The 26,078-nt window shown below is 39.1% G+C and overlaps 2 protein-coding genes across 2 annotated transcripts; both read right to left on the reverse strand.

Annotated features, from left to right (window-relative positions):
* Window positions 1–1,524: 1,524 nt before the first annotated feature.
* Window positions 1,525–7,917, reverse strand: eri1 (exoribonuclease 1). The gene is made up of 7 exons (XM_066646235.1): window positions 7,065–7,917; window positions 6,461–6,600; window positions 6,118–6,334; window positions 5,672–5,755; window positions 5,401–5,510; window positions 5,164–5,278; window positions 1,525–2,234 (listed from the first exon to the last, which is right to left on the reverse strand). Exons 1-7 carry the CDS (start codon window positions 7,131–7,133, stop codon window positions 1,992–1,994), a joined length of 978 nt encoding a protein of 325 aa, XP_066502332.1. The 5' UTR covers window positions 7,134–7,917; the 3' UTR covers window positions 1,525–1,991.
* Window positions 7,918–9,111: 1,194 nt separating this feature from the next.
* On the reverse strand, window positions 9,112–13,667 carry ppp1r3b (protein phosphatase 1, regulatory subunit 3B). The gene is made up of 2 exons (XM_066645829.1): window positions 13,495–13,667; window positions 9,112–11,444 (listed from the first exon to the last, which is right to left on the reverse strand). Exon 2 carries the CDS (start codon window positions 11,425–11,427, stop codon window positions 10,546–10,548), a length of 882 nt encoding a protein of 293 aa, XP_066501926.1. The 5' UTR covers window positions 11,428–11,444; window positions 13,495–13,667; the 3' UTR covers window positions 9,112–10,545.
* Window positions 13,668–26,078: the final 12,411 nt, after the last annotated feature.

Raw genomic sequence — 26,078 nt, forward strand, 5'->3', positions numbered from 1 at the left:
AGCCCCGCCCCGCCCCGCTGCGTCAGAGCCCCGCCCACCTCCACACCAAAACAACCCGCGCCCACATTGTGCAGCCCTCAACACATCAATCCGGGAAACACACGGCACTACTCTGATTATTGTTGTGGGTTAATGGGCTCTACACTGCTGTTCTCCACAGCTACAATTTTATTAATAATAATGATTAAATGATAAAATGTTGTTGTGACCGTTTCTTAGTTCCTGCTTATTTTTCTGTTTTTTTAGTTCCTTTCTCTCTGTAATGATGTTTGAATGTAACTAGCGTCAAGAACGATGCATTTTTCTTAAAAATAAAAAAGAAACGTTGACATTTTATAACCTAAAATGTCATTCCCCGGCCACATGGGGTTTTAAATAAATGATTTAAAGCCATTATTAAGTAATTGTCATTGCTCTAGCTGCTAGACAGAACAGAGTAATAACATTCAAGTTTCTCTGTGGATTTGGCCAATGCCGTGTTTGTAAACTTACCGGACAGTGAACGGGCAGCTGTCTCCATCTGCTGGACACGGCGTGAAAGAGCAGGGTAAAGATATACAGGACCTCACAAATATATGTATTCAATTAACAAGATCCCATGCATAAAATGTAACAGAATATTTACGGAGGTTAAAGTGTGAATTTCTTGATTTAAAGAACAACAAAGTTGTAAGCTAATTAACGCAATACTAATGTAAAATATACAAGGGACTCTCCTCTAACACTGACTGAGCCTGGTCTAATACTAAACTGCAATTCTAATGATGAGTCCCTTTCAACCTGACACCTGTCCTGCATATGTAAATGCATAAATGTAAATATGTGATTTCTTTGCCCAACACACCTAATGAGCTAGTAGAAGTGGGAGTGATGGAATAAAGACAGAACTACCACATGCAGAGAAGAGGCCCACCAGAACCAGTGCCGAGAACCATTCTAGATCTAAAATAATCTAGATCTAGGTGGTTTAGATAATCATTAAACACACACTAGTGCCAAAAGACCGTTAACAGCCACAGACTGTAAAAAAAAAAACAGTTATTTTTATAAATTAAGAATTATATGAAACAAGTTAGTAAGGCTGTATGACTTTGTGTATATGCGATCCAAGGCTGCTGTTGCCAAATGTTGAACAACTGTAATATCTGAGAGAGCAAATGTAAGGGACATGTAACAAGGTCAAGTATCTTTAACTAAACCATGTACTGTAATGTGTGGGTTCGATTCCCGCTCCAGGTGACTGTCTGCGAGGAGTTGGTGTGGTCTCCCTGTGTCTGCGTGGGTTTCCTCCGGGTGCTCCGGTTTCCTCCCACAGTCCAAAAACACACGTTGGTCGGTGGATTGGTGACTCCAAAGTGTCCGTAGGTGTGAGTGAGTGTGTGTTGCCTTGTGAAGGCCTTGTGCCCAATGATTCCAGGAAGGCTCTGGACCCACTGCGACCCTGAACTCGATAAGCGCTTACAGATAATGGATGAATGTACTATAATGTAAAGAGAAAGAAGACGACACACATTTTCATGTGGTTCTAAATCAAATTTAGAAAATGCAAACAAAAGTGACAGTTCATTACTGAACATGAAATGGATTTTTATAACAACAGAATGTGTTTTTTTTTTTTTTTTGATTGGGAAAATGCATTTAGAATTTAATACATTTAAATACTGAGCATCTCTAAATGTTTAAGTCCGGCACTGAGAATAACACTCATGTAAAATATATCCCAATTTCTCATTTGCAATAAAAAAAAGCCATGTTACATCATCTGGAGTATATTTCAGCGTGCTCTGAACTGATTGGGGTGTTAGAAACATACAAACAAACTGGCTGTTTGTTCAGGTCTCATTCATAGGCTGTTCTAATCTGCTAATTGTGATCAAATAAGAAAATAGAGGAGAAAAACCAGGGTCCCAACACCACCAATGTGTGCAAAGTCCTTCCTTCATTTTCTATAAGCCATGACTTTTGGAATCAAAGAGCATTGGGAAAAGTCTTTAGTTTCTGGTTTTAGGCCTCTGAGGAGGTGGAGCTCCTTCTAAGGGTGCACTAATGGGCACGCTCTGTAGCTCTCCCCCATGCAGGTGCTCGTTGACCCTCAGCTGACAGCCATCCTTCAGCATGCGGATTGCGATACGCGCAATGTTGCGAGAGTCATCAAGGCCGCAGTGAGGTCTCCCCTCATATTCCATGCCAAGGTTCGTGAGCATACAGTTCAGCTTCGTCTGGCCACGGGCCACCTGTGAAAATAGAAGATGGTCACTTTTATCAATTTGATATCCTACCTGAAAGTCTAGGCAGCAGAATGGGCTGTATTTCTCAGCTATGATGTGAAAAGGCTTTTCCCAATAGAGGGCGTGTGATACTTAGATATTTACATGATATGTAATATGTTATATATAATGAAATGCAGTTTAACACAATGGTTAAAATATGGCAGTACAAGTGGTTAATAAACAGTAAGAGGGGTATTTCCAAAGAGTACCACCGGGGGCAGTGTGCGCTCGCAGCGCTTTGCCTCCTATCCCTCCCTTATGAACCTTAGCTACTTTATATAGAGTTGTAAATAAGAGAATCACACAGCTCGTTAGAACACCGGGACTGACCGTGATTGGGAGACACAGCTCCCTCGACACGGCTCATATGCTCCAGAGAAAGAGCAGCACCATTGGTCTGCGCGGCAGCTCACACAGATCAGAATGAACTGCAAATGTGCAAAAAGTTCGGCAAAAGACACTTTATGTCATTTTATGTTGAATTTATTCCTTTTTCTGAACTCCTGAACTGAGATCCCGTAACTGATTGAGGCAATCAGCTTTATTCAAACAGTAGGCACCTGTTATGAACGTATGACACGGGATCGAGGGCACAATTGGACCCAGATATGGCGACCCTCCCTCAGCTTGTAGAGCAGTTGCTGCCTCTCAAACGTTTTCCTCAGAAGTGGAATTTCCGCACCCCATCTGTACCATGTCGCCCCCCAAAAACGGTAATAAAATACTCATCAAGTTTACAATTTTCTAATTTATTGAAGTAACACCAACTCCTATCTCTACATCAGTATCTTAACATTATAACACCAGATACAGCATTAACATCAACATTAAAAAATACAGATTGGCCTACTAATTAAACAAGGATAGCTATAGCTATAAGCTGATTCTTTTAGATAAGCCAGTAGAATACGGCATTTATAATGATATGGAACAGCATTTGATTAACATTAACGTTAGAGAGTGAGACTGTGTCCCAAACAACACACTATGGTACGACAATCTAGGACAAGGCCAGAGACTAACGTTAATTTGCTGCATGTTTAGAACGCTTTCTCACAACCTGAACACAGATGATATTACAGTTAACTAACTCTCAGATCCTCCTGTTTCCCTAACAGTTATAAACAAGCCGTTTTATAACTGTAATTAGCCGTCATTGTTATTTGTTGTGGGTGGAACGGTGGCACAGCAGGTAGTGTCGCAGTCACACAGCTCCAGGGACCTGGAAGTTGTGGATTTTAATCCCGCTCCAGATGACTGTCTGTGAGGAGTTGGTGTGTTCTCCCTGTGTCCATATGGGTTTCCTCCAGGTGCTTCAGTTTCCTCCCACAGTCCATAAACACACATTGGGCGACTCAAAAGTTGCCCATAGGTGTAAGTGTGTGTTGACATGTGAAGGACTGGCGCCCCCTCCAGGGTGTATTACCTCCTAGCGCCCAATGATTCCAGGTAGGCTCTGGGCCCACTGCAACCCTGAACTGGATAAGCGCTTACAGATAATGAATGAATGAATGTTATCTGTTGTGCTCTTGTTACAGACCTCAATCCCAGAGCTGGTGAAAACTAACTTTATAAACCAGACTCTGACAGTGAATCGGAGGCCAGTGAAGCTGATGATTGGAGCTGCTTTTTATTTGAAGAGGTGCCTTAACGAAGGCTGATAGAAGACCTTCCTAAACATTAAGCTCAAGGTGCATTTTCAAAATAAAGGTTTGCGAATAAAAACATATACTGGTTCCAGGCAAGCTATATTTTTCTGGTCTCCTATCTAATGTTCTTTTAGTATGTTTAAGGTCTATTAATGAATCCATTGTTAGTGGGTGCTTTTTACTGTGTAAGCTTTATAGGGAAAAAAAGACATAAATAAAGACAGGCTCATATGCTCGTTTTTTTTCTGTTTACTTATGTCCCACTTGTAATACCTACATGCCCCACATTTTGAGAAACGCTGTTGTAGAGAAAGTACATTCCTTGTCCTGATGGTTTAGGTTTTTACGATGGTATCGTATTTAGGCAGGTATCATATCTAAAGTAATAATTATTATATCGTGACAACACTAATGTCTGCCCACCTTCCTTCCCACACACACACACACACCTATAACCGTTTAAAGTCTTCTTGTTTAGGAGTGTGTTTATGGGACTTTTTGACTATTCTTCCAGAAGCACAATGGTGAAGTCAGACATTGGTATTGGCAAGAAGGCCTGGATTGCACTCTCCTCTTTAATTCATCCCAAAGGTGTTATATTGGGTTGAGGTCAGATCTCCAGACGGTGAAACATAAATCGTCACACCAAAGAAGTCTGCACTGCACTACAGTCCAGCTGACCTATGATTTACACCACCGCATGCAACACTTTGCATTGCGCTTGGTGATGCAAGGCTTGGATGCAGCTGCTTGGCCATGGAAACCCATTCCATGAAGCTCTTTACAGACCATTCTTGAGACCACATGAGGTTTGGAGGTCTGTAGAAATAGACTCTGCAGAAAGTCTGCGATCTCTATGCACCACAGTATCTGATGACCCAGCTGTCATTTGTGACCTGCCATCTTGTGGCCGAGTTACTGTCGTTCCCAACTGCTTCCACTTTGTTATAAAACCACAGTGGAATATTAAGTAGCGAGGAAATGTCACGACTGGACTAGTCACACAAGTGGTATCACAGTAACATGCTGGACTTCACTGAGCGATCCATTCTTTCACAAACTTGTAGAAGCATTCTGCATGCCTAGGTGCTTGGTGTTATTAAACTTAGCCCTGGAAGTGATTGGAACACCTGAATTCATTTACTTGAATGGGTCAGTGAATACTTTTGGCAACGAAGTATGGGTACAACTTACAAGTATAAAGATAAAATGTGGTCAAACTTGTGTGTGCATTTAAAACATACCTTGTAATAGTTTCCATAAGACTTTCTAATGTTGATCCACTTTTTGGCAAACTGAGGGAATCGCAGTTGGCTTATACGGCATTGTGTGTAAAGGAATTTACTCATGTCCCATGACCTGAGAGCACAACATACAACGAGAAACATCAGATCATTACTGATTTAAGAACATCATTCAAAATTTGTAGCATAACTGTATCAAACAAAAAATGCTACTAATAATTAGTTATACAATCTTACCCATCTGTTAGCAGTGCATATTTGTACTTTGTGCCGAGCTCTTTCTCCTGTAGCCAGGCAACCACTCGACGAATAACTCGTGGAAAACTTTCTGCCTCGTTTACCATTTCCTGAGGAGAGAAGAAAAAAAAATATTCCTCATTTAAAACTGTATTTTAAAATTAACATTGAAATGAGAAGAGTCACCATAATGCAAGATAAGGAAGATTTTGGTTTCTGTAAAAAGAAAAAGCAAAAAAGATTTTGCATCTTCAATCCTCAGCAGACACACCTGTGTTATTCCTGTGAGCTGAATACAGAAATCTGAAAGCTGTGGGTTCAGCTCTGGTTTCACATACTCCTGAAAAGAATCTACCTGTAATCACAAACACAAACAACTTAGACAAGGTCAAAACCTTCTTTCTCGCTCATATATATTAAACATATTCCTACATGTGTGTAAAATTGTGTTCCTTTGGTAAAATAATATTTTCTGTAATTTGAAAAGTGAAAATAAGCACTGATCATCTACAGAGAACACTTCTACACATTTTAATTTAAAGTTACATTTACAATAATGTATCTGCTGACATCATGAGAAACAATTCAAAAGTTGTCCTATGTAAAATGTGTGGCTTCTGAAATCTTAGAGTTACTACACAGTAAATGAAGCTTCAGTAAAAGACCTTCATTCTGAGCGTAGCATTAGAATGCACGCATCTTTCCTCACCAACTCACAATCTCCAAAGAGTGCGTGTCTATCAGAACCATGGGAAACTCAATGATTTCATGGAGGAAATCTGATGGATTGTTCTCTTCACAGGTAGCCTCAAAGTCCACCACACATATGTAATCGTAGTATGTGTCACCAGGTCCTCCAGCAGCTGCTGACTGCTTCAACTTCTGCTTCTTGTAGTAGTTCTTAAGACGTTTATTTAGAACATCTTTTACACCTCTGAGGGAAAATAAAACACAAAAATATAAACGTTGTGTCTTAGCTAGTAGGTGGAACCTAACTATTTAGATTAAAACTATTAAAATGATATAGATAAATAGTAACAAAGCAAAATTTCAATTTTACCTTGTGTCAAGTTTAAGTTCAGCACATTTGGCTCGTAGCTCATCTTTGTTCATGCGGTTAATTGTGCCATTTGCAAGAGAAATCTCCTTATAGACAGGATCACTAAAATCCCCTTGGGTTCTTTTGGAAGAAGAGTCGCCCTTTTGTTCAGATTAAACAGAAAGAATTACAGTTACAGAAGAATTTCACAAATTTGTTCAAAGGTCTACATACACGCGCAGTAATAAATAGTAGACGTGGAGTGTTTGGTTCTAGAGAATGTAGCTAGCAGAGTTACAGTTGTTCAGTGGCTGTGATAGGAACCAGAAGACTGGAAGCACTTAGCTGATGTCCCTAAAAGATACAACACAAAAAGCTGCGGATGCCTGTAGCATCGTAAACAACAGCTCTGAGATAAAGATTGTGTTAAGAATATTTTTAATCCGTCCATGAAGAGATACTTGCATAGCAAAAAATCTACCTAAAATATTGTTTATTAATGGTGCGCGTTAGTTAGCAAAAACAAAGCACGGTTAATAGAAGAGTTAGCTTAGCACGTGTGTTGTGGGAGTTTGACGTCTTCATTCTTAAAAATCCCTTAGATATTACAATAGACAACACTCACATTAGAGCAGCCACTATCCTCTTGAGCAGGTCCAGGCTTCGTATTTTCAGGTTTGTTGTTGTTCTCCATTATTCCCTGTCTTGTTCAATCCGCTGTACTCTCATTACTGCAGCTCGGGCTCATGGCTTGGTTTGGCGCGATTTGCGCCTTCACAACAACCGCCTCCTTTTCCCACCCCACTCCACACAGCAGTACAAAAGCTAAGACTTCTATTCTGCCTTGATACAAATGTACATTTTCGACGCCGCTCTTTATAAAAATATAATAATATTTCAAACAACGGAGCAAAAACTATCATATAAATAATAATAATAATAAGGATGCTAACAATAATAAATTTTAAAATGTAAAGCAACCCTCATCAACTGACACGTTCTACGTGTTCAAAATAAGAGTCTCTTTCCCTGGCCTTCCCGCTGTAACCGACACACGTCCCAATTTGAGGCCTAAGGACCTCCTCGAAGTGTTCATTTGGGTGACGTTAACAGTTAAAACTCAAGGCTGCTCGTTTCAAAAGCGTGCATTTGGAACAGACTTATGTGAGCCATCGATTGTACAGGTACTTTTTTTGTTTGTAGTTCGGTTGCTGTAATCTACAGTGGATTAATTCATATTAAATTACATCACAGCGATACGTTCAATATTCATTCATATTTACAAATGTCAGTTCAGCAAAGAGCCTTTATGTCAAGGAATTTCAGTTAATATTAAAGAAAACACATCCTTGAAAATATTATCGAAAAGCACAAGCACACGGCAAAGTGAGAAATGGTACACCAAAGCCTTGCGGTCCTCGTTGTGGATCTCTGCGCCACGAATGGGCCGTTGTCCATTCTCAGTGGTGTTCGCTATCTCCAATATTCATAGTAACGTCATGCCTCTGCGGAGCCCCCATCCTTAACGGCTAATAGAAAGAGTTCACAGAAGGCTCTTGAGCACCCCCCGTGTTCGACACGAGAAACAGGACTCTCGATCCTACAGCCTCGCGTAGTTGTGACCTTTTGAATAAAAGGTGTGATGTTGTCTATAAATACTTTTATCTTTCGAAAAAAATGTCCTTCAAATATCTAAAGTTTGCAAGTTTTGCTTCTTTCAAATATGTCCTGATGTAGGTGTTTTTTCTATTTTCTAAAACAACCATTTCACTGTTCGGTTGATTCAGTCATCTGTAAACTGTAAATATCCATTCAAAACCAATTTGTTTAGCCTACACCATTATAGCCTCAAGACAATTTCAGAATCAAGCAATTCCTTTGATAGTTTTTTTTTAAATTGGGTTTCTAAATGTAATACCCAAATGTTTAACGATTAGGATTTATTTCGCGGTTCATCTTTCACGGATTCGCGGGTTTTTTCAAGGGGGCTTATGACCGTTATATCGCCTAAAATTATCATTTTCTTATGGTGTGTAAATTAAAAGTAATGCTTTTATTATTTACATGTATTAGGCTAGGCCTCTAGGTGACAAAATAGATCATTTACAAGTATTTCTTACGTACAGTACATGTGTTGTTCATGTCCACATCCGAGTGAAATTTACTGACGCTAAATCACAGCTTAGAAATGACTCTATTAAAGAAACTGGTAGGATATCACATGTAGTTCCATCTGAAAAACATAGTACAGGGAGGGTCCAAATACATAAAATAAATATGTATCTTTCCTTTACTTCGCGGAATTCGTTATATATATATAAAAACGAGGAAACACTGTAATCAATGTATTCTACACATTGTCATGATTCTACATTCAAAACCATATTTTATACCAGGTGTCATTTCATTTCTCAGTCTTCTTTCTCAGTTCTAAGTGTTATTGCAGTCTTCACTTAATACTGTATACCATAGCTATGAGTAGGTCAGGGTGGTCAAGAGTAATGTGCTTTGTCCATTTTCAGGCCTGTGTTTGTTTGCACGTTGTATCAACAGCAACATTAGAAATCCATAGGCTAAATGGTATTTGTTTAACTCAAAAACATCTTCAATTTCTGCTTTAGACGAAAGCACACAACCCATAAAGTCAATAATACTTTTAAAATAACATTCTTTATTCAATATTAATTCATTGCAGGAAAACGCTAAAAAGCATCAACATCCCAAAAAGACTATTTACAAAACAATTTTGAAATGCAAAAAAAACCAAACATTCCAACAAAATATAATCCTCATAAAATGTCAACTGTGGCTTAAAACACTGCTAATGGTATTTGATTGAAAGTGCATCCCTTCACCCAAAGTGAAAGATATTCCGGTTAATATTGTGAGTTAATATCAGCTGTTGCATTTAAAGGAAGACGAACTGAAATAGAAATTAAAGAAAAAAATATCCATAACAGTTTAAAAAAAAAAAAAAAAAAAAATTGTATGCACTCAAACTGGAAAACTGTGAAAAATGTGTTGAATATTGCATCCCCCCCCAAACATGACAAACTGTAACAGGTTGCATAACTGAACATACAAAAACGTATCATAGGTCAGTCCGTTTTATCACTCGTACTACTGTCACTGATGACCCCAGTTTATGGAAAGTTGGGCCTTACAGCCCTGATAAGAGGAATAATGTAATAAACACTGACAGTCAGAAGCTACCACACAACCCCCAAATTTCAAAGCATGTAGTGTAAGCAGGATTCAACAGCCTGGGCTACAATTTTAAACATGATGTAATCAAAGACAGCAGCACAGATAGGGCAGAGTCCATTCAAACTCCCTCATTCTTCTGGAAGAAAAATGATATGCATTCAAAAAAGCATTAATTTATATTTCACAACATATACAAGTTGTCTTGCAACTTGTCAATAAACAGGAAGAATTTTGCCAGAAAATTGCATACTGGTATTGCACTGTGGTAACAAAATAAATACAGCTTGTTCTACAGAGTATCCTGGGGATTGCCGTTCAAATCTTTGAGTTGCACAAATCATTTTTACATTCTGAAACAGATTTGACATTAATGCTTAAAGATCTCTTCAGACAGCTTAAAAAGTTTATCTATAACTGATGACAGAACATAATCTTTACTTTTGCATAACAGCATTCTTGCACCAGAACACGTTTTTTTTTTTGGTTTGTATTTTTGTTAAATTATTCATTCATTATCTGTAACCGCTTATCCAGCTCAGGGTCGCGGTGGGTCCAGAGCCTACCTGGAATCATTGGGCGCAAGGCGGGAATACACCCTGGAGGGGGCGCCAGTCCTTCACAGGGCAACACAAACACACTCACATTCACACCTAGGGACACTTTTGAGTCGCCAATCCACCTACCAGCGTGTGTTTTTGGACTGTGAGAGGAAACCGGAGCACCCGGAGGAAACCCACGCGGACACGGGGAGAACACACCAACTCCTCACAGACAGTCACCCGGAGCGGGAATCGAACCCACAACCTCCAGGCCCCTGGAGCTGCGTGACTGCGACACTACCTGCTGCGCCACCGTGCCGCCCTTTTTGTTAAATTATTATTTTTTTTTTTAAAAAGTATTCAGTAATATGGGCCAAGATCTTCACAGCCAGCATAGCTCCGCCACTCTGCAAAAATTCCATGAGAACACCTGGGGCTGCCAAATCTGTCAAAGTGAACATCCCAGTCACTGACACCGCAGTGCTGTTGGATACTGCTCAAGTCATTTGAATCCTTCTTCAACAATGGGTGGATAATTTTATAATTTTGCGCCTTGTTGCTGTCCCAGTACGTGACACCATTCACCTCATAGAAAATGGCAAACTCTATTCGTTCGTGTGGAGGCATCTGCTCGGGTAAATCCACCTCAAAGGAAAAGGTGTCCCGGTCAGAGCCGACATAAGTATCCTTGATATACTCACAATCTACATCTTTGTAACTCTTCCACGTGTCAAATGTGATGCGCACTTTAACAGACTTCTCGAAGGATAGGTTTTTGACTTTCACTGTGCCTGCCACAGACCTATCCTTTAGCATGCAGTTCTCAAGGCAAACAAAGTCTTCCTCTATGCGCTGACGAAACTGCAAGTAATCTGCAGATGGCTGTGGAAAGTCAAGGACTAGTTTTTCCTCTTCTTTGGAGACAGACAGCGCAGAGGAGAAAAGCTCTTGAATGGTTAGCGGGACATCAATAGGATCATCAAATTCAGAAAATATCTTCACCATTGTGAGGGCCAACCCTTTGTGGTCAGCAAAAGACACCTGCTTTTTGACTTTGCTATGTACCTTCAAAGACCTGCTCATACCATTCAGTTCTGACTGCTGGAGAGCAGAGTGAAAGCTGAGCTGAGGAACTGAACTCGGGTGAAGGCATGGCCGCAGAGGTCTCTGGTACTTTGATGTTTTTCTGTTCTGAAACTCTTCATTGGACAGAAAAATCGGCATAGCCAATTCAACTGGCATGATGAAACCTTTGAGCACTGGAAGTGAAGAAATAATGCAATAGTTAGAGGCTGGCTGGAAATAGCATTCATGATTAAACATTAGGAAAGGATAAACTTTGCATAGTTTACCCATTTGCTTTCAACATAAGGTTTAAAACAAGCACTGCTGATGCAATCTGTTAAACATTAATTATGGCATTTTAAAACCAAGGCTAAAGGCTAAGCAAGTAGGTCAGATATCTCCTAGGTCAACCCAGTTTATCTCAGCCTGAAGGCATAATGTGGCGAGACGCTGTTCCAAAAAAAGCCAAGGGAAAAGATTTAAAAACCTTCAGCACCCTCTGGTGTTCACCTCACGTTAAATCCATGTTTAAATAAATAAATAAATAAATGAAAGTAATTGCTGGGTAATATCTAAATAATTGTTTTACAAAATATAGGCCCTGCCATAAGCTAAATATAAATTTAGATAAAAAGCTAAATATAAATATAAATTATTATGCATTATTTTCTTCTGTGTTAATAACACCATTTAGAATCCAGGCATATTTTACAGAGCTGTATTATTGGTCCCATATTAGCAATTCACCTTTAGTTTCTAAAAGCATAAGTTTGGGTTCACTTGTGGATAGATGGTGTGTAAACTATGAAGATAATACTAGGCATACCACCTCAGTTCTACTGCAAACTCGAGATTTAAAAGGATTAACGGGTTTAGCAAAAACTTCAATTTTCCACTCACCCCAGACATAGCAAATAGAGCAAAATATCAGTCCAAATTTTGCTTTAGTCAATAGTGGGACTACTGACCTCTGGAGTTTGTAAGCAACACTAGCCTCATGGCCCCAGAGCTCAGGGGTAGAAGCAAAATGTTGACACCAAACAAATGTTTCTGCATTCTCATTAGGACAGTTGTTTATTTCTTTGTGGGGTAGTAGTTGTTGCATGACAGCAACAATTTTTAGTGGACCTAATTTAAATACAGCTTATTGTACAGCTAAAAAGCTTAAATACACAAATATTGGACAAGTACTAGACCATATCAGGTGTGTGGATTATACTGTACAAATAAAACAGTATTAGCATTCAACTAGAGTTCAATTTCTTTCTTTTTTTTGGACAATTAAGCTATTCTTTAACGGCTGATTCAGACAAGAAAAAAAGTGAGAAGTGAGATGACGGCTGCATCTCATACCACATGCTAGCACAACAGCTATATGCACACCACACTATTGAATGTGTGTGAATGCCACTAATGTATGCCTACTTTTAACAATAATGTATTTGGTGCTTGAGACGCAGCCGTTAGATTTTAAACCTCAACAAGTACAGCTTCCTGCTGTGAACAGATAAAAGGTCCTTTAGCCTACGATAAAAGGCTTTATTTTAGAGCATGTCAGATTCTAACGACTCATTTCACAAATCCAATAACGTCACATTTTCCAAAGTAAAAAGGCAATTTAATAAATATAACGTGAACACATCCGTTGAGTGCTTCGTTATGTTACAGATCTATATCCTGCCACTGTAAACAACGGGCATGGGGCAGTTCACAAAGCAATATTAAACAGTTTAACAATTGAACTTGAAACCAAATTCACAGGGAAATCGTCTTTCTTCCACTTTGGGCCTAACGTTATGTGAACCGGCTAACCGTCAAAGTGTAAAACCCTCCTGAGTAGTAACCAACTGTGTAACGTAGAGATTCTCGATTATAGACGCTCTAATAAAAGCGTAGCTTTCCACCAGAGGGTCCCTACATTATTTCTCTCAACAAACGATTGGGCAGATTAATGTAAATTAGAGCAGCTCTGCGTTTAAAAGCTTCATTGCTTTTGGCTACAGTTAAAAAATCATAACGCCGTCGACTCTTCCTGGTTTAAAGCACTCTTCCTGTATGCTCGGAGAATGTTACTTTACAACTATACACATCCCTGCAGTTTTCTTTCCAAAGAAGCAATCTGACTGCTACTCCTTTTCTTCAGCAGAAGTCCTAACGTAACCCCCCCCCCGAAACACATTATTTTATATGAGTTCTGACAAAGTGTGTAAAATCCTTCATCAGGACAACTAACCTCCAGCTTACCTTAGTTCAGAGCATTTGAGAGCGGAAGCAAGTGAAAGCCTTTATCTGAGCATGCTGTGTCGTGTATGAGAGTGTGTGTGTGGAGCAGATGGAGGAGGTTACAGATCACACACACACCTCGACCTCTTCTTATTCACAGAGACTCTGCGCTTTCGCCCTGGCCTCATTTCACTCCGCCGAGGAGCGCGATCATCCCGTGTTCACGTGAAACAGCTCCATTAACCAATCACTGCGCCCCTCACAGGGCGTGCTCACCATGCCGGTCGATCGATCAGTCACGTGATTTTGGAAATAGCCCTCAAAAAGGATCTGTGGAAAAACACAATATGTAATGCCGCTTCTTTGGAAGCACAGTCTTTAGTACCATGGAGCCCCAGCATACTTTTAAGTGGGTACTAGATACTAGTTTTGTAGTTATGATCTAAGATCCGAGTCCGAGTCACAACTGAGACCAGGACACATGGAGTCTGATTCAAGAGAGAGACAGCGACACATGTCTAAGTCAAGACTAGGACACATTTGGATACAAGAGAGAGACAGGGGACGCATGGAGTTTGAGTCAAGAACCTTTGGCAACACTAACCAAAGACCAAAGTGCTAACCAACACTGAGATTAGGGCATTGCACACCCGACTGAGTTTAATTTTCCAGACTGAGCCTGGAATGGCTGTCCTTTAACCAGGTCCATGCCTTCATGAATCACATCAATAACAACAAGGTTAAAACCATCTTGTGTTTACTTCCACTGGCTGATCAATCAGTCACATGATTTTGGAAATTGCCCAGTGGATGGTCCGTGGAGAAACACACTGATTCATGGCCATGTCACATTTTGTAACTACTGCATATTCAGTAGCACAGTCTGAAGTTTAAATGGGTTCACACACAAAGGATGTGAAAGGACAGCTAAGTCTGAAAAGATGCTATAAATTAAGTGGACACTTGTGTTGGGGTCAAATACCATTAGAGCCAAGTCCGATTCAAGACCAAGAACAGGATGTAAATTTATGGTCTTGAGCAGAATTTCTGAACTAGAATCAAGTTATAAAACATTACTAGATAATATTACATTTGCAGGCATTATACTTATTTAAATATGTCTAGTACGCAGTCATATTAGGTGCTCAGTATCTGGTGCTCACTTAACAGTATCTAGGATAAGCATACATGTATTTTCCTGATAATATCTTGTGAAAATATATGTAAACATTGTAAGAAATCACTTTATTTGTTATTATACACTTATTTATTTTACATTTAGCAAAATCAGTTTCAATCACTCTCACAAGTTTCCCACATTAAATATGTTCCTGTGTAAATATCTAGTGGGAAAAATGGTTGTTCCCAATCCCTGATACCACTCAAATGCAGCAAAAATGGGTAACTCTTCTGAGCAACTGTAGGCTGAACAGGTGGACATATGTTAGTGACATCACAAAAACAAGTGATTTTTATAACAGGCTGTTTCTGTCAGCATAGTTATATATGGGGTGTAAGGAATCATGGGGGAATATTTGTTTCATTAGGGCTTTGCATTCTATTTAAAAAATTGAAAACTTTTTGTTTTTTATATTAGCTCCTTGGATGTCCAGTTAGTGTCACATGTTCCTCTTTAAATGTTGTAGCCAGGGACTTAACTTCAACTGAAAACAGCCTGTAGGTGACCACCCTTCCCCCAAAACACACAAACACTCGTTTGACCCAATCTCATCTTTTCAGCAAGATGCCCTGAGATAACGGTGTTTCTCCAACAACAAATCACTCAAAGTGTCACTATACAACAAATTAAATGAGAATTAACAAAAAAGAAAAAAAAAAACAAGCTTCCCACACACTATATAGCACTGGAAATCCAACAACATTGGAGACTGCATAATTTTGTGACTGCATTACCATTATAGTACTTTGCTATTTGGAGTTCCAGTTAGCTAATGCCCCTCTGCTAGTCAAATGTAACTCTTTATTTAAAATATTATTTTATATCATAACATTTGTATACTCTCCAGTTTTCTGTCTTTGATAATTACAGTTGTCATTGGGCAGTTTAACAAGCTTGGAGGAGAACACTACGCTACCCAATTATGCCACATTAGCTACGACACCCCCAGTTGTAGTTGTAGTATTGTGCTGGGTAATGGGGGAGGGAATAGTCACCCAGTGGTGGTTCTAAAGAAGGGGGGTGGAAGGGCCAAAGGAGGGGTCAGAGCCCCTGTGGCAATAAGCTTGGACTCCCCCATGGCCCCACTAAATCATGAGTGAATCAACCCACTTATGCAAACACCAGGACAACTTTTATGAACACATGGCAACACGGTTTAAACAGGTTTTCTAGTCTGACCCTGGAGCTGGTGGGCTGAATTTCCCTCATGGATGAGAGTGTTACTCTGCAAAGTCAGTCAGTCAGAATTTATATAGAGAGAGATGCACAGAAGAAAAAAAAATGGTGAGTTAAATATTTTGTTAAAACTGTCTTGGTATCTAAGCACATTATTTTTATTTTATTTTGTAAAATTCTAACAGTCATGTAGGCTCTATTCAAATTATTCAAATATGTCTATAGGTGTGAGTGAATGTGTGAGTGTGTGTCACCCTGTGATGGACAGGCACCTCCTCCAGAGTGTGTTCCCACCTTACGCAAAGTGATTCCGGGTAGGCTCTTGATCCATCATGACCCTGAATTAGATAAACGGTTACAGAATGAATGAATGAATGTAGGCTCTGTTTTCATTTGCTAAAGTCTATGAGCCAAGCATTGAGGAATTAGCACATGAGCCACATCAATTCTGGAGAAGTTTACAAAGAAAAAATAGTAACCTAGTGTGTTTTAGCTTTTAAACTGTGCACAATAGCTGTTTCAAGCTAAGTTAGTACTGCTTCCAAAAGGTAATAATTTGTTCATATTTTTATATAAAATATAAGGAAAAAATAGCAATGTAGCAGAATAATTCATAATTAAAATGTTGATTGATCTCCAACATTTACATGTGCCTTTTAATGAGTGCAATGCACAATAAGGTTAGGAGTATCCGGCCCCTTTAACAGCTCCCCCTACCACCTGGGTTCACATGGCCTAGAGAAAGCAAGGACAAAAATTGTTGTCTCAGAATCGTGACCACAGATGACAGACTCATAAGTGTCTGGGCGGGGAAGTTGAACTCAGGAGCCCCTTGATTAAGGAAAGATGCAGAAGCAGCCATCAGTCCCACCACTTTCAGAGGTATTTACTTTAATCACATGATAATCCTGTTTACAGACACAATCAACTCTGTTAGCAGTAAAAATATTAAAGCTGTTATGGTTGGCTTCTGGTCTGCCTTGTTTTTCTATTTCCATGCACTTTGGTTTGTTTTGGTACTGTTTATGCACTGACTCCACCCTTGCCCCACCTTGGCCATGTGGTACACCTAGGAGTGGTCAGTCAAGTGTTGAGCAATGCATTTAAACAAACTTTTTATTTGTCCTTGCCATTGCGTTGCATTGTGATTGTGTTTGTGATTTGTGTTCCCAATGTTCCTGCTGTTCATTCAGTGTAGTTTTCATATTCTAAGCAGGTCCAATAGTCCTGCAGTTCTCTTATGACACATGAATTGCCTGGTTACCTCAAGTCAGCCACAGGTACACCTTATATTGGCCAGATGTCAGGTGTCTTGTGGACCTAATCTGGCCCACACAGCACATACTGGCCCATGTACAGTCCACACAACACATGCTAGTGCCAATACCAAAAGTGGCACAGATTAGGCCACAAACTTTTGCTGGGAGGCAGTTGAGGATGTTGATTTCCTCTAGACTTGAAGGGGCATGCAGTCCTAGTTCTTTGACAGGCTGGTCTCACGTTTCAGCTCTTTTTTGCCATTTTTGCCATGTACTTCACTAATAAAACTTACTTCCACTTTCCTCCTTGTCTACATCTACATTACACAAATATATTGTCTTTTTTTATATGAACCAGATAAAAGTACACATTATTATCTGCATGGACTGTTGTTGTGCATTTATCATATTCTATTAAAGGGTTTTGTGCATGTTGTCTCATGTTAAAAATTTGTTACTATAAAAGTGGTGCTTATTGCACCATGTTGCAATACTTTGTGTGGTCTTGCCCAGGGCACCAGATAAGGCAAGAGCACCAGTGAGTTTCAGTGTCATAACAACCCATAACATGTAGTGCGCTAGTAGTTCTCCATAAAGTAACCATTTGTGACAGTCACTCTGTGTAGAAATCCCAATATATTCACCATAAAACAACCCATTTATCAGGCTACATGTAGGTGCATGCATCAATAGTGATTCCCCTTGTTTGATCTTCTTCTTATTTTATCTTCATATTGTGTCAAATGTTGTTTTATGAATATATTATTGCTAGTATGTTAGCATGATGCTAGTGTGTTAGCGCAGGTTAGCAAAAGCACTGCTATAAGTTTGTGGAAACCCACTCATAAAGAATTTCTTCAGAAATCAGTAATATTAATATGTAGTTTGTCTCCTTTTGCTAAATTAACAGCTTTTAAACATTTGGGAAGCCTCTAGCCCAGATGTTGGAACATTGACATGGGTATTTGTGATTTTATACCCCACAAGTAAAGCTTAGTTTTGAGCTTGGTGAACCTAAGCTCATGCACAGCTGCACCATTTCTTTTCATGCTTTTCTTTTATACAACCCCTTTACCCAAAATACGAACCATAAAGTTGACATATTATGCCAGAATGCAACGTCTGTAACATGCTTTGGTCAAAATACCACTCAAGCAGGTTCAAGCACCACATCACCATCCCATCCTTTGCCTGTCTAAACAGCTCAGTTAAAGACCAACCTGTTTGAGCGTCTGCTCTTTTAAATGATAATGATCCAGCGCTCACCTCCCCCACCTATGCTCATGAATGCAGCAACAAGAAACGAGATCCAGAAGCTGTTGTTTTTATGGTTTTGCTGTTCTTGCAGTTCTCTTCCTTCTCTATTCTCATTTTTGCCATTTTGTTTGTCTTATGTGGTTTAACCTCTTTTTTGTGCTCTTATGTAAATGTGGGTCCGGTGCCATGTTTGGAGATACTCAAACAAGGGGCAATACAATGTTAAACCTCCAACAAAATCAGGATTGCTTGTTAAATCCTTTGTTTTTTGATTTAGACAATCTACAAAGCTGACTGAGTGGGTCACAGTTGGTGGGTTGGTCAGTGCTCCAGACCCCCAAACTAATATACAAATGCACTGAAAAATATGACCCCTTCAGAGCAGCTGAATTTGATATTTTAAGGTGTGTCTAAACATTTTGGTATATATTGTAGATAGGTCTTCACTGCAGTGGCATTTCCTCTCATATGAACACACATCAACCTTCTCTGTCAGGCAGTGGAATTTATGACAACAATAGTAGTTTTAAAGCTGAGATGGCTCTCATAGAGAACCCATTTAGGATGAGATCACTGAATGAGGTTTTTATTGCTTTGTTGTTTGTTTTCTGTCTACGAGTGGTTGTGTGAACTTCTGATAAGGCCAGTAAGGATGGTGATCTGCCAGTGTTAACTGCTTAAATCTATTGCTGTTAATTAAATATACCAGCCCTAATTATAATTTGGACATATTTTGTTTTTTCAAAGTTGTCAAAATAAAAAATTTATTGTGGTCAAGTACTGGCTCTGCAGTGCCCCAAGTGCTCAAGTGGTTCAAACATTGCTATAAGCACAGATTACATCACTTTCTGCAACCAGTCAACCAGTGTTGCGCCTTCAGATGAGACCCACCCATTAAGTGCTCATAAATATGAGAAGCATATGAGCCTAGAGCAAGGGAGTATTTCTGTGCCATTTTGTCTACATACTATCCCTCCCATTTTTGAGCACTTTTCAAAGATGAAATAGGAGTGTATTTAACTGACTAGTCCTAACTAACTGGGTGTAGTTAACTGCTAACAGCTGTTTACAGCACCAAAGCTGAGATCATCTTAGTCTTGGATCAGTCCTGTCCTGTTGTTAGACTCTCTCACTTTGAGCACTGTGAAAATTATACATCATGGGTGAAGAACAAAGAGGATAAATCCTGCCTGTCCAGTTTTGGTGGTTATTTATTTGGCTGCATCAGATGACAGACTGGTTTTTGATTACCTGAAACTGTAGGAATGATTATTAGGCTGTGTTTGCCCAAGTGATTTTGGTGCCCATAAAATAAAAGCATTCTCACTCAACTGGAAAAACTAGATCTAAGGCAATCACAGTCATAGTCACTTGATAGTCACTTGACAGTCATAGTCTAAAACTTGGTATTAGCTCATTTTTTTTAAGTAGCATATAAAAACCCATGCTAATTCAGAATAACATTTTGTTATTTGGAGAAATTACAATTATAAAAATGTATTTTGTCTCAGTAAAAACATCTACAAAGCAAGAATTATACAGGTGAAGCAAAGTCATTCTTAACATTTGAGAAACTGAAATTGAGAAACGTCCAATTAAAAATTCAAGTAAAACATTTAGAGAATAGTGAAATGATCAGCACAAAACTACAAACAGTTATGTACTATAATAAATATATAATATTGTGAAACGAAGCGTAAATACAGAGAAATCTCAGCATGTCTATGGGAAGACCAAAAACCACTGCTGAATGTGTATGACCATTCAGCCCTCAGATGACAATGCAAAAGTAACCACCTTGCTACTGTGAAAAATACAGCCACATGGGCTTGGAAGTACTTTGGAAAACTGTTGTCACCCAACACAGTTCTACACTGTAATCTGAAAATCTATTATGCATCAAAAAGCCATAAATCAATTATATGCAGAAATGCTGCTGAATTCTCTAGTCTGGGCTAATCCCAGATGATCTAGTCTCAGCCACAGATGCTCCGACCAGTAGACAAAGAGACTGATACAGTGAAGCTGGCCTCACTGTCAGGATTCTGCCAGTTTCAATCTGACTGGCTGTCTGTTCCTCAGATACGTCATGCCAAATTAGAAGATTTGTGATTGAGCAGTCTGCATGTCAGTTGAGTTGATCTTTTCTTGCTGTAGTTGGCAGTTCTTGGTCCATGTGTTTCCTTTGGGCCATAAAACAGATCAAACGTGAACTTAAAAGTGAAAGTGACTTAACACAGTGCTAAACATGTCTCTGTCCAAACATACTTTCAGTTATTCTGTATTATGTTGAAATTATATGTTGGTCATGACGGTTAATTTATAAGACTCCGGTGATCAACTTTATCCACTTGATACATTAAAGGAACACTAGGTAAGATTTGGGTTTTTTGCTCCTACGGCTCCCCCTACTGTAATTCGTTTTTACAGCACTATATTAAAATCAATGGGGCAGAGGAGGGAAGGAGGGTGGTTTCCTGCCCTCCTCCAAAAATGATATAGTGCAGTTTCTGCAGTGCTGAGTGCAGAGTGGATCTCAGTGGATCATCACAATGATTCTGAAGCTGTAATTTTAAGGTAAAAATACTGTGTTGTTTAAGCTTCCATCATCAAATTGTAAATAATTAATGATTAAAATAGATAACCTAATTATCAGAGGCGTCACGGTGGCGCAGCAGGTAGTGTCGCAGTCACACAGCTCCAGGGACCTGGAGGTTGTGGGTTTGATTCCCGCTCCGGGTGACTGTCTGTGAGGAGTTGGTGTGTTCTTCCTGTGTCCGCGTGGGTTTCCTCCAGGTGCTCTGACTTCCTCCCACAGTCCAAAAACACACGTTGGTAGGTGAATTGGTGACTCAAAAAGTGTCCATAGGTGTGTGTGTTGCCCTGTGAAGGACTGGCACCCCCTCCAAGGTCTATTCCCACCCTGCGCCCAATGATTCCAGGTAGGCTCTGGACCCACCGAGACCCTGAACTGGATAAGCGCTTACAGATAATGAATGAATGAACCTAATTATCAGGAAAGTGTCAAACTCTGTTGCTTTATTACATGTGGAAATTTTATGTACAAAATGATTTTTCCCCCTTTCTTTGACTCATTATATCAAATGTTTAATGGGTGCAATATTACAGCTGACCAGAATGTAATGTGAATATTGTAAATTAAAAGACCAATTTACAATTAAAATAAAATAATAATAATATTATTTTTACACTCTTCTAGTAAACCAAAATAAAAAGATATTATGCATTAGGATCAGATCCCCAATTATATGTTACTTAGTTGGAAAGTGAAATGAACTGTCAGTGCTGTTTACATCTTGAAATACTGAAAATAACCGCACTGTACAGGAGTTATGTGGATGGGGTGAAGGGTATAGGCCTGAACTATAAGGGTCACTATTCTGGTGACATGGAGACATGTTTGGAACTGGGTGAGAAGGACAGGAAACACAAGTGAACCTGTCACCTGTCAAAACTTTATATATTACCTCTGCTAATAATAGCATTTTCCATAGTTCTAGGGTCTGAAAATGTTCCATACCTCAGTAACCACCTCGATACCCCTGTGAGGGCAGAAAAAATAAAGTGGCTAAACAAATAACAGTTTGAACCAAAGTAGAAAAATGATTAGTATATAAAACAATAAAACCAGTAAACCTCAGTAGTTACAAGTGTAATTAATTGCAAAGGTAAACAGACACTGTACGGAAAATATCACCACTGTAACATAATGTAATTAAGTGTGAAAAGTTCATGATGAGTGAACCAATAGCAGTTACTTGGAATAAGCTCTTATTACATTCACTTCCATTGAAAGGTAAGAAGGTTCTTTACTTGTAAAGTTACTAAAACTACTATTTTGGGAGTAATACATGTTTTTGGACAGTGATGATATATTAATATTTGATCTATATTCCAAATATCAGAATCTTTTCACATATTGAGTTATGATTAAAATATTTTCATTTAAAAAAAGCATATTCTATTTGTGTATATATAATTCTATGGTCATTTGTAAACATGTAGACATCCCCCATTTTTTTCTTTTGCTAAAATCAATAATTTCACTAGCGGCACGGTGGCGCAGCAGGTAGTGTCGCAGTCACACAGCTCCAGGAACCTGGAGGTTGTGGGTTCGATTCCCGCTCCGGGTGACTGTCTGTGAGGAGTTGGTGTGTTCTCCCCCTGTCTGCGTGGGTTTCCTCCAGGTGCTCCGGTACCAACACACGTTGGTAGGTGGATTGGCGACTCAAAAGTGTCCGTGAGTGTTTGAGTGAATGTGTGTGTGTTGCCCTGTGAAGGACTGGCGCCCCCTCCAGGGTGTATTCCTGCCTTGCGCCCAATGATTCCAGGTAGGCTCTGTACCCACTGCGACCCTGAGCTGGATAAGTGCTTACAGATAATGAATGAATGAATAATTTCACTAATCTAAAGGTTAGAATCACCCTGTTTTGCAATTTTCTATTTACATGTATGTTACCATTTAACATACTGTAGGGAAAAAAAAACATAATAACTTTGCCATAGCTAATTTCATTAACCCCAGTATGATAAATTCAGCTAATAAAACATTACCACTGCACTAAAATGTACAGATGTGTTTCCTGTAGAGAGTGTAAACTCAATTTCACTTAGAAAATCAAACATGTATTTTTAGAGGGATTCCCAGATATATGTATATGACTGTACACAACGGAGTAAAGGTGCCACCCATGTTTTAAAATATTGATTTAATGATTTGTCTGTGTTTGACAGTGATTTGCATGTTATCGTTTTTTTAAAATAACCATCAGTAAACAGAGCACGCATGATGGTTTAAGCTTTCACATGAAAGTGTATGTGGTCAATATACATGACACGTTAAAGGGTAAAGGCTGAAACAGGTCACCTGGTGTGTTCATGTTGTGTTATTACATGAAATGCTTCATTCGTGTGACTGAGTTACCATTTTGTGATTTCTGTGATATGCTGTGGACATATACAGTTATTGTCTCATATTGTCGCTGTCCAGTGAAAAACATGTAGCTCTATTTTTGTGGATATTTAGCTCAATGCTTGGTAGCAAGTCAAATGAGGCTCAAGAAAGTCTTCCTTATCTTTATGTTTAACGTTTATGGGTACTTTAAATTATACTTTGAGTGCTTTGCATCAGAGTAACTATGTGGTCAGAGAAAATGGAACAGCGACAATATAAGATTTGTTTTCTGGGTATTATTCACATAGCCCTGCAGGTTAAAGAGCTATTGATATTAGTCAAGTTAATGAAAACTTTGATATACATAACACTGTGCTGAACTACCAGTTGAGTTCAGCACACTGACCGTCACACGTAGTGTGTAAACACAAACAAAAGCGGTCCTGTGGTGATAAAAGTGTCATGATTATCACGTATACACAGCCGTTATATAATTCACATCCTGGGTCAAATGAAACAGGCAAATAAGCAAAAATACTACAAACACCACCCCCTGGGTCCTGTCTGTGTGCGTGAACAAACACACAGTGCCTGGATGAAGAAAATGACTTTCAGCCAGAGGCCTGGATCTTCCTCCTGACCACAGCTGATCTGTCAGCAGCTGCTGAAGCCCAGGACCCCATGTGCTGATTCTGTCAATATTGGATCAGAAAAGGATGGTTTGTTTAATGAAGTTCAAGGAGAATAGAAGAGTGACAGGGGTTTTACAAACAGCTGCTGGCCAGAAGCAGGACCAGACTTTGAACTGTGGCTTTGGACATGCTCTTATAAATAGACATGCCTCGAACACAAAGGTCTAGCTAGAAACAGAACGTACCGAGTGGACAGAGGGAAATGGGGTGGTGTGACTGTCAATAAAAGCATGTGGAAAACAGAGTAGGACTTACTTCATGTTCTAGAACTACTGTGAAGGCTGAGAGATGTAGTCTATAAGATAAAATAATGAATTGCTGTGGTAAAACCTGGACAGTACCAAAGTCCAGCACAGTTCTGTTAACAAGAAATAATCAATGGTAAAAACTGAAAGTCACAAAACAACCAAATGAGCCAAATATTAAATTGACCTTGTTTCTGCATCATCCATTTTAAGAGCTCCATTAACCACACTATGCACTTTGTAGTTCTATAATTATAAACTGTTGCACACCTGTTGCTCTGCATAAGTTGTTATTCCCCTTTTCCTTTGTTTTCAACCCACGCAGCACCACAAATGAGTGTGTATTATTTCCAAGGGCTTAGAGACATGTGATGTAAAGAGGAATTGTAATGTTTCTGCATATAATGTAATAAATGCTGTATTTGGACCTTTGCCAGAAATAATGAAAGGAAATTTGGGGAATTAGTGGTTTGAGGCTGATTTTGTAAGGACCTGAAAATTGAAACCTTTGGAGGACATAAATGACCCACTGTCTCCATCTTAAGTTCGAACTGAGAATTAGCAAACAGCAATTTTGTTCCCATATCTACACCTAAGCCTGCCATAATACTTACCTACAAAAAAAACATTTTTTCATATTTCTTCCTAGAAATATATTATCAAACATGTAAATAACTCACAGTTAAATCTACCCGTGTTTATGTTTTATCATCAAGACCCTTTTTCTACGTTATTACATGTAAAGGTAGAACCACCATAAAAACAATTTGAACTTTGTGAACATTTTATGGTGAATCGACAATTAGAAATACCCAAAAATTACTGAAAGTTAAGAAGATTTTTTTCCTTCTCCTATTAAGTTGCTATTTTGGAGATACATGTTTTTCATTGGGTGTTCTCCCTGTGTCCATGTGGGTTTCCTCCGGGTGCTCCGGTTTCCTCCCACGGTCCAAAAACACACGTTGGTAGGTGGATTGGCGACTCAAAAGTGTCCGTAGGTGTGAGTGTGTGAGTGAATGTGTGTGTGTGTGTGTGTGTGTGTGTGTGTGTTGCCCTGTGAAGGACTGGCGCCCCCTCCAGGGTGTATTCCTGCCTTGCGCCCAATGATTCCAGGTAGGCTCTGGACCCACCGCGACCCTGAACTGGATAAGCGCTTATAGATAATGAATGAATGTTTTTCATTGGACAATGATGATATGCAAATCTTATGTTAAAAATAAGTTAGCTTAATAAAAATTTTAAGAATAAATGACCGTAACTGTGACCGTGAAATGGATAAGCAGAAAAGATAACGATGATGACGACAACGATGACCATAATCAAGATCACTAGAGTCATTGTCCTCTTGAAGACCTTAAACTGTATTCAGCTAAAGTGTGAAGCTTTAACTTTTCTGCTTTGTTGTTTTTGTCAGGCAATGATATATCTCTTATTGGATGTGAGATGAATTTGAATATATGTTGCTTAGATGTTACTGTGTGTGCTGAATATGAAAAAAGGTTACTTTGACATTTTTGTATGCATGCTGAATATGAATAAATGGTTCTAGCTCTTGTGATATGAAAAAGGGTTGACTGCATTTTAAGAAAAAAATTCTATAAATTGCACAGTTTTGTGGATGATGATATAAGGACCTGTGATTTTTATTAAGATACTAATATGCACAATCTTTTCTCAGATTGTGATTATGAGCTGTTTATTATGCATGTCAAGTGTACATGAAATAACCCACTTTATCTTTGGAACTGGCCTAAGGTGAAACCTATTTAGTATAATTAGAGGTGTCACATTCTCTTCATTAAAAATATCAACAGGGCTTCTCAGGTGAGTAGGGGCTATTACTGTAGCACAAGTACAGACAAAGTTATTCATATATTGCTG

The sequence above is a fragment of the Hoplias malabaricus genome, chromosome 15, assembly GCF_029633855.1.
Source record: "Hoplias malabaricus isolate fHopMal1 chromosome 15, fHopMal1.hap1, whole genome shotgun sequence".
In the NCBI taxonomy this organism is placed as follows: domain Eukaryota; kingdom Metazoa; phylum Chordata; class Actinopteri; order Characiformes; family Erythrinidae; genus Hoplias; species Hoplias malabaricus.

Coding starts and splice junctions, on each gene's coding strand:
- ppp1r3b (XM_066645829.1), bottom strand. CDS start 11,427: ATGCCAGTTGAATTGGCTATGCCGATTTTTCTGTCCAATGAAGAGTTT.
- eri1 (XM_066646235.1), bottom strand. CDS start 7,133: ATGGAGAACAACAACAAACCTGAAAATACGAAGCCTGGACCTGCTCAA. Junction 6,601..7,064: donor AGGATAGTGGCTGCTCTAAT/GTGAGTGTTGTC, acceptor TCTGAACAAAAG/GGCGACTCTTCTTCCAAAAG. Junction 5,511..5,671: donor AGCTCACAGGAATAACACAG/GTGTGTCTGCTG, acceptor TTCTCTCCTCAG/GAAATGGTAAACGAGGCAGA.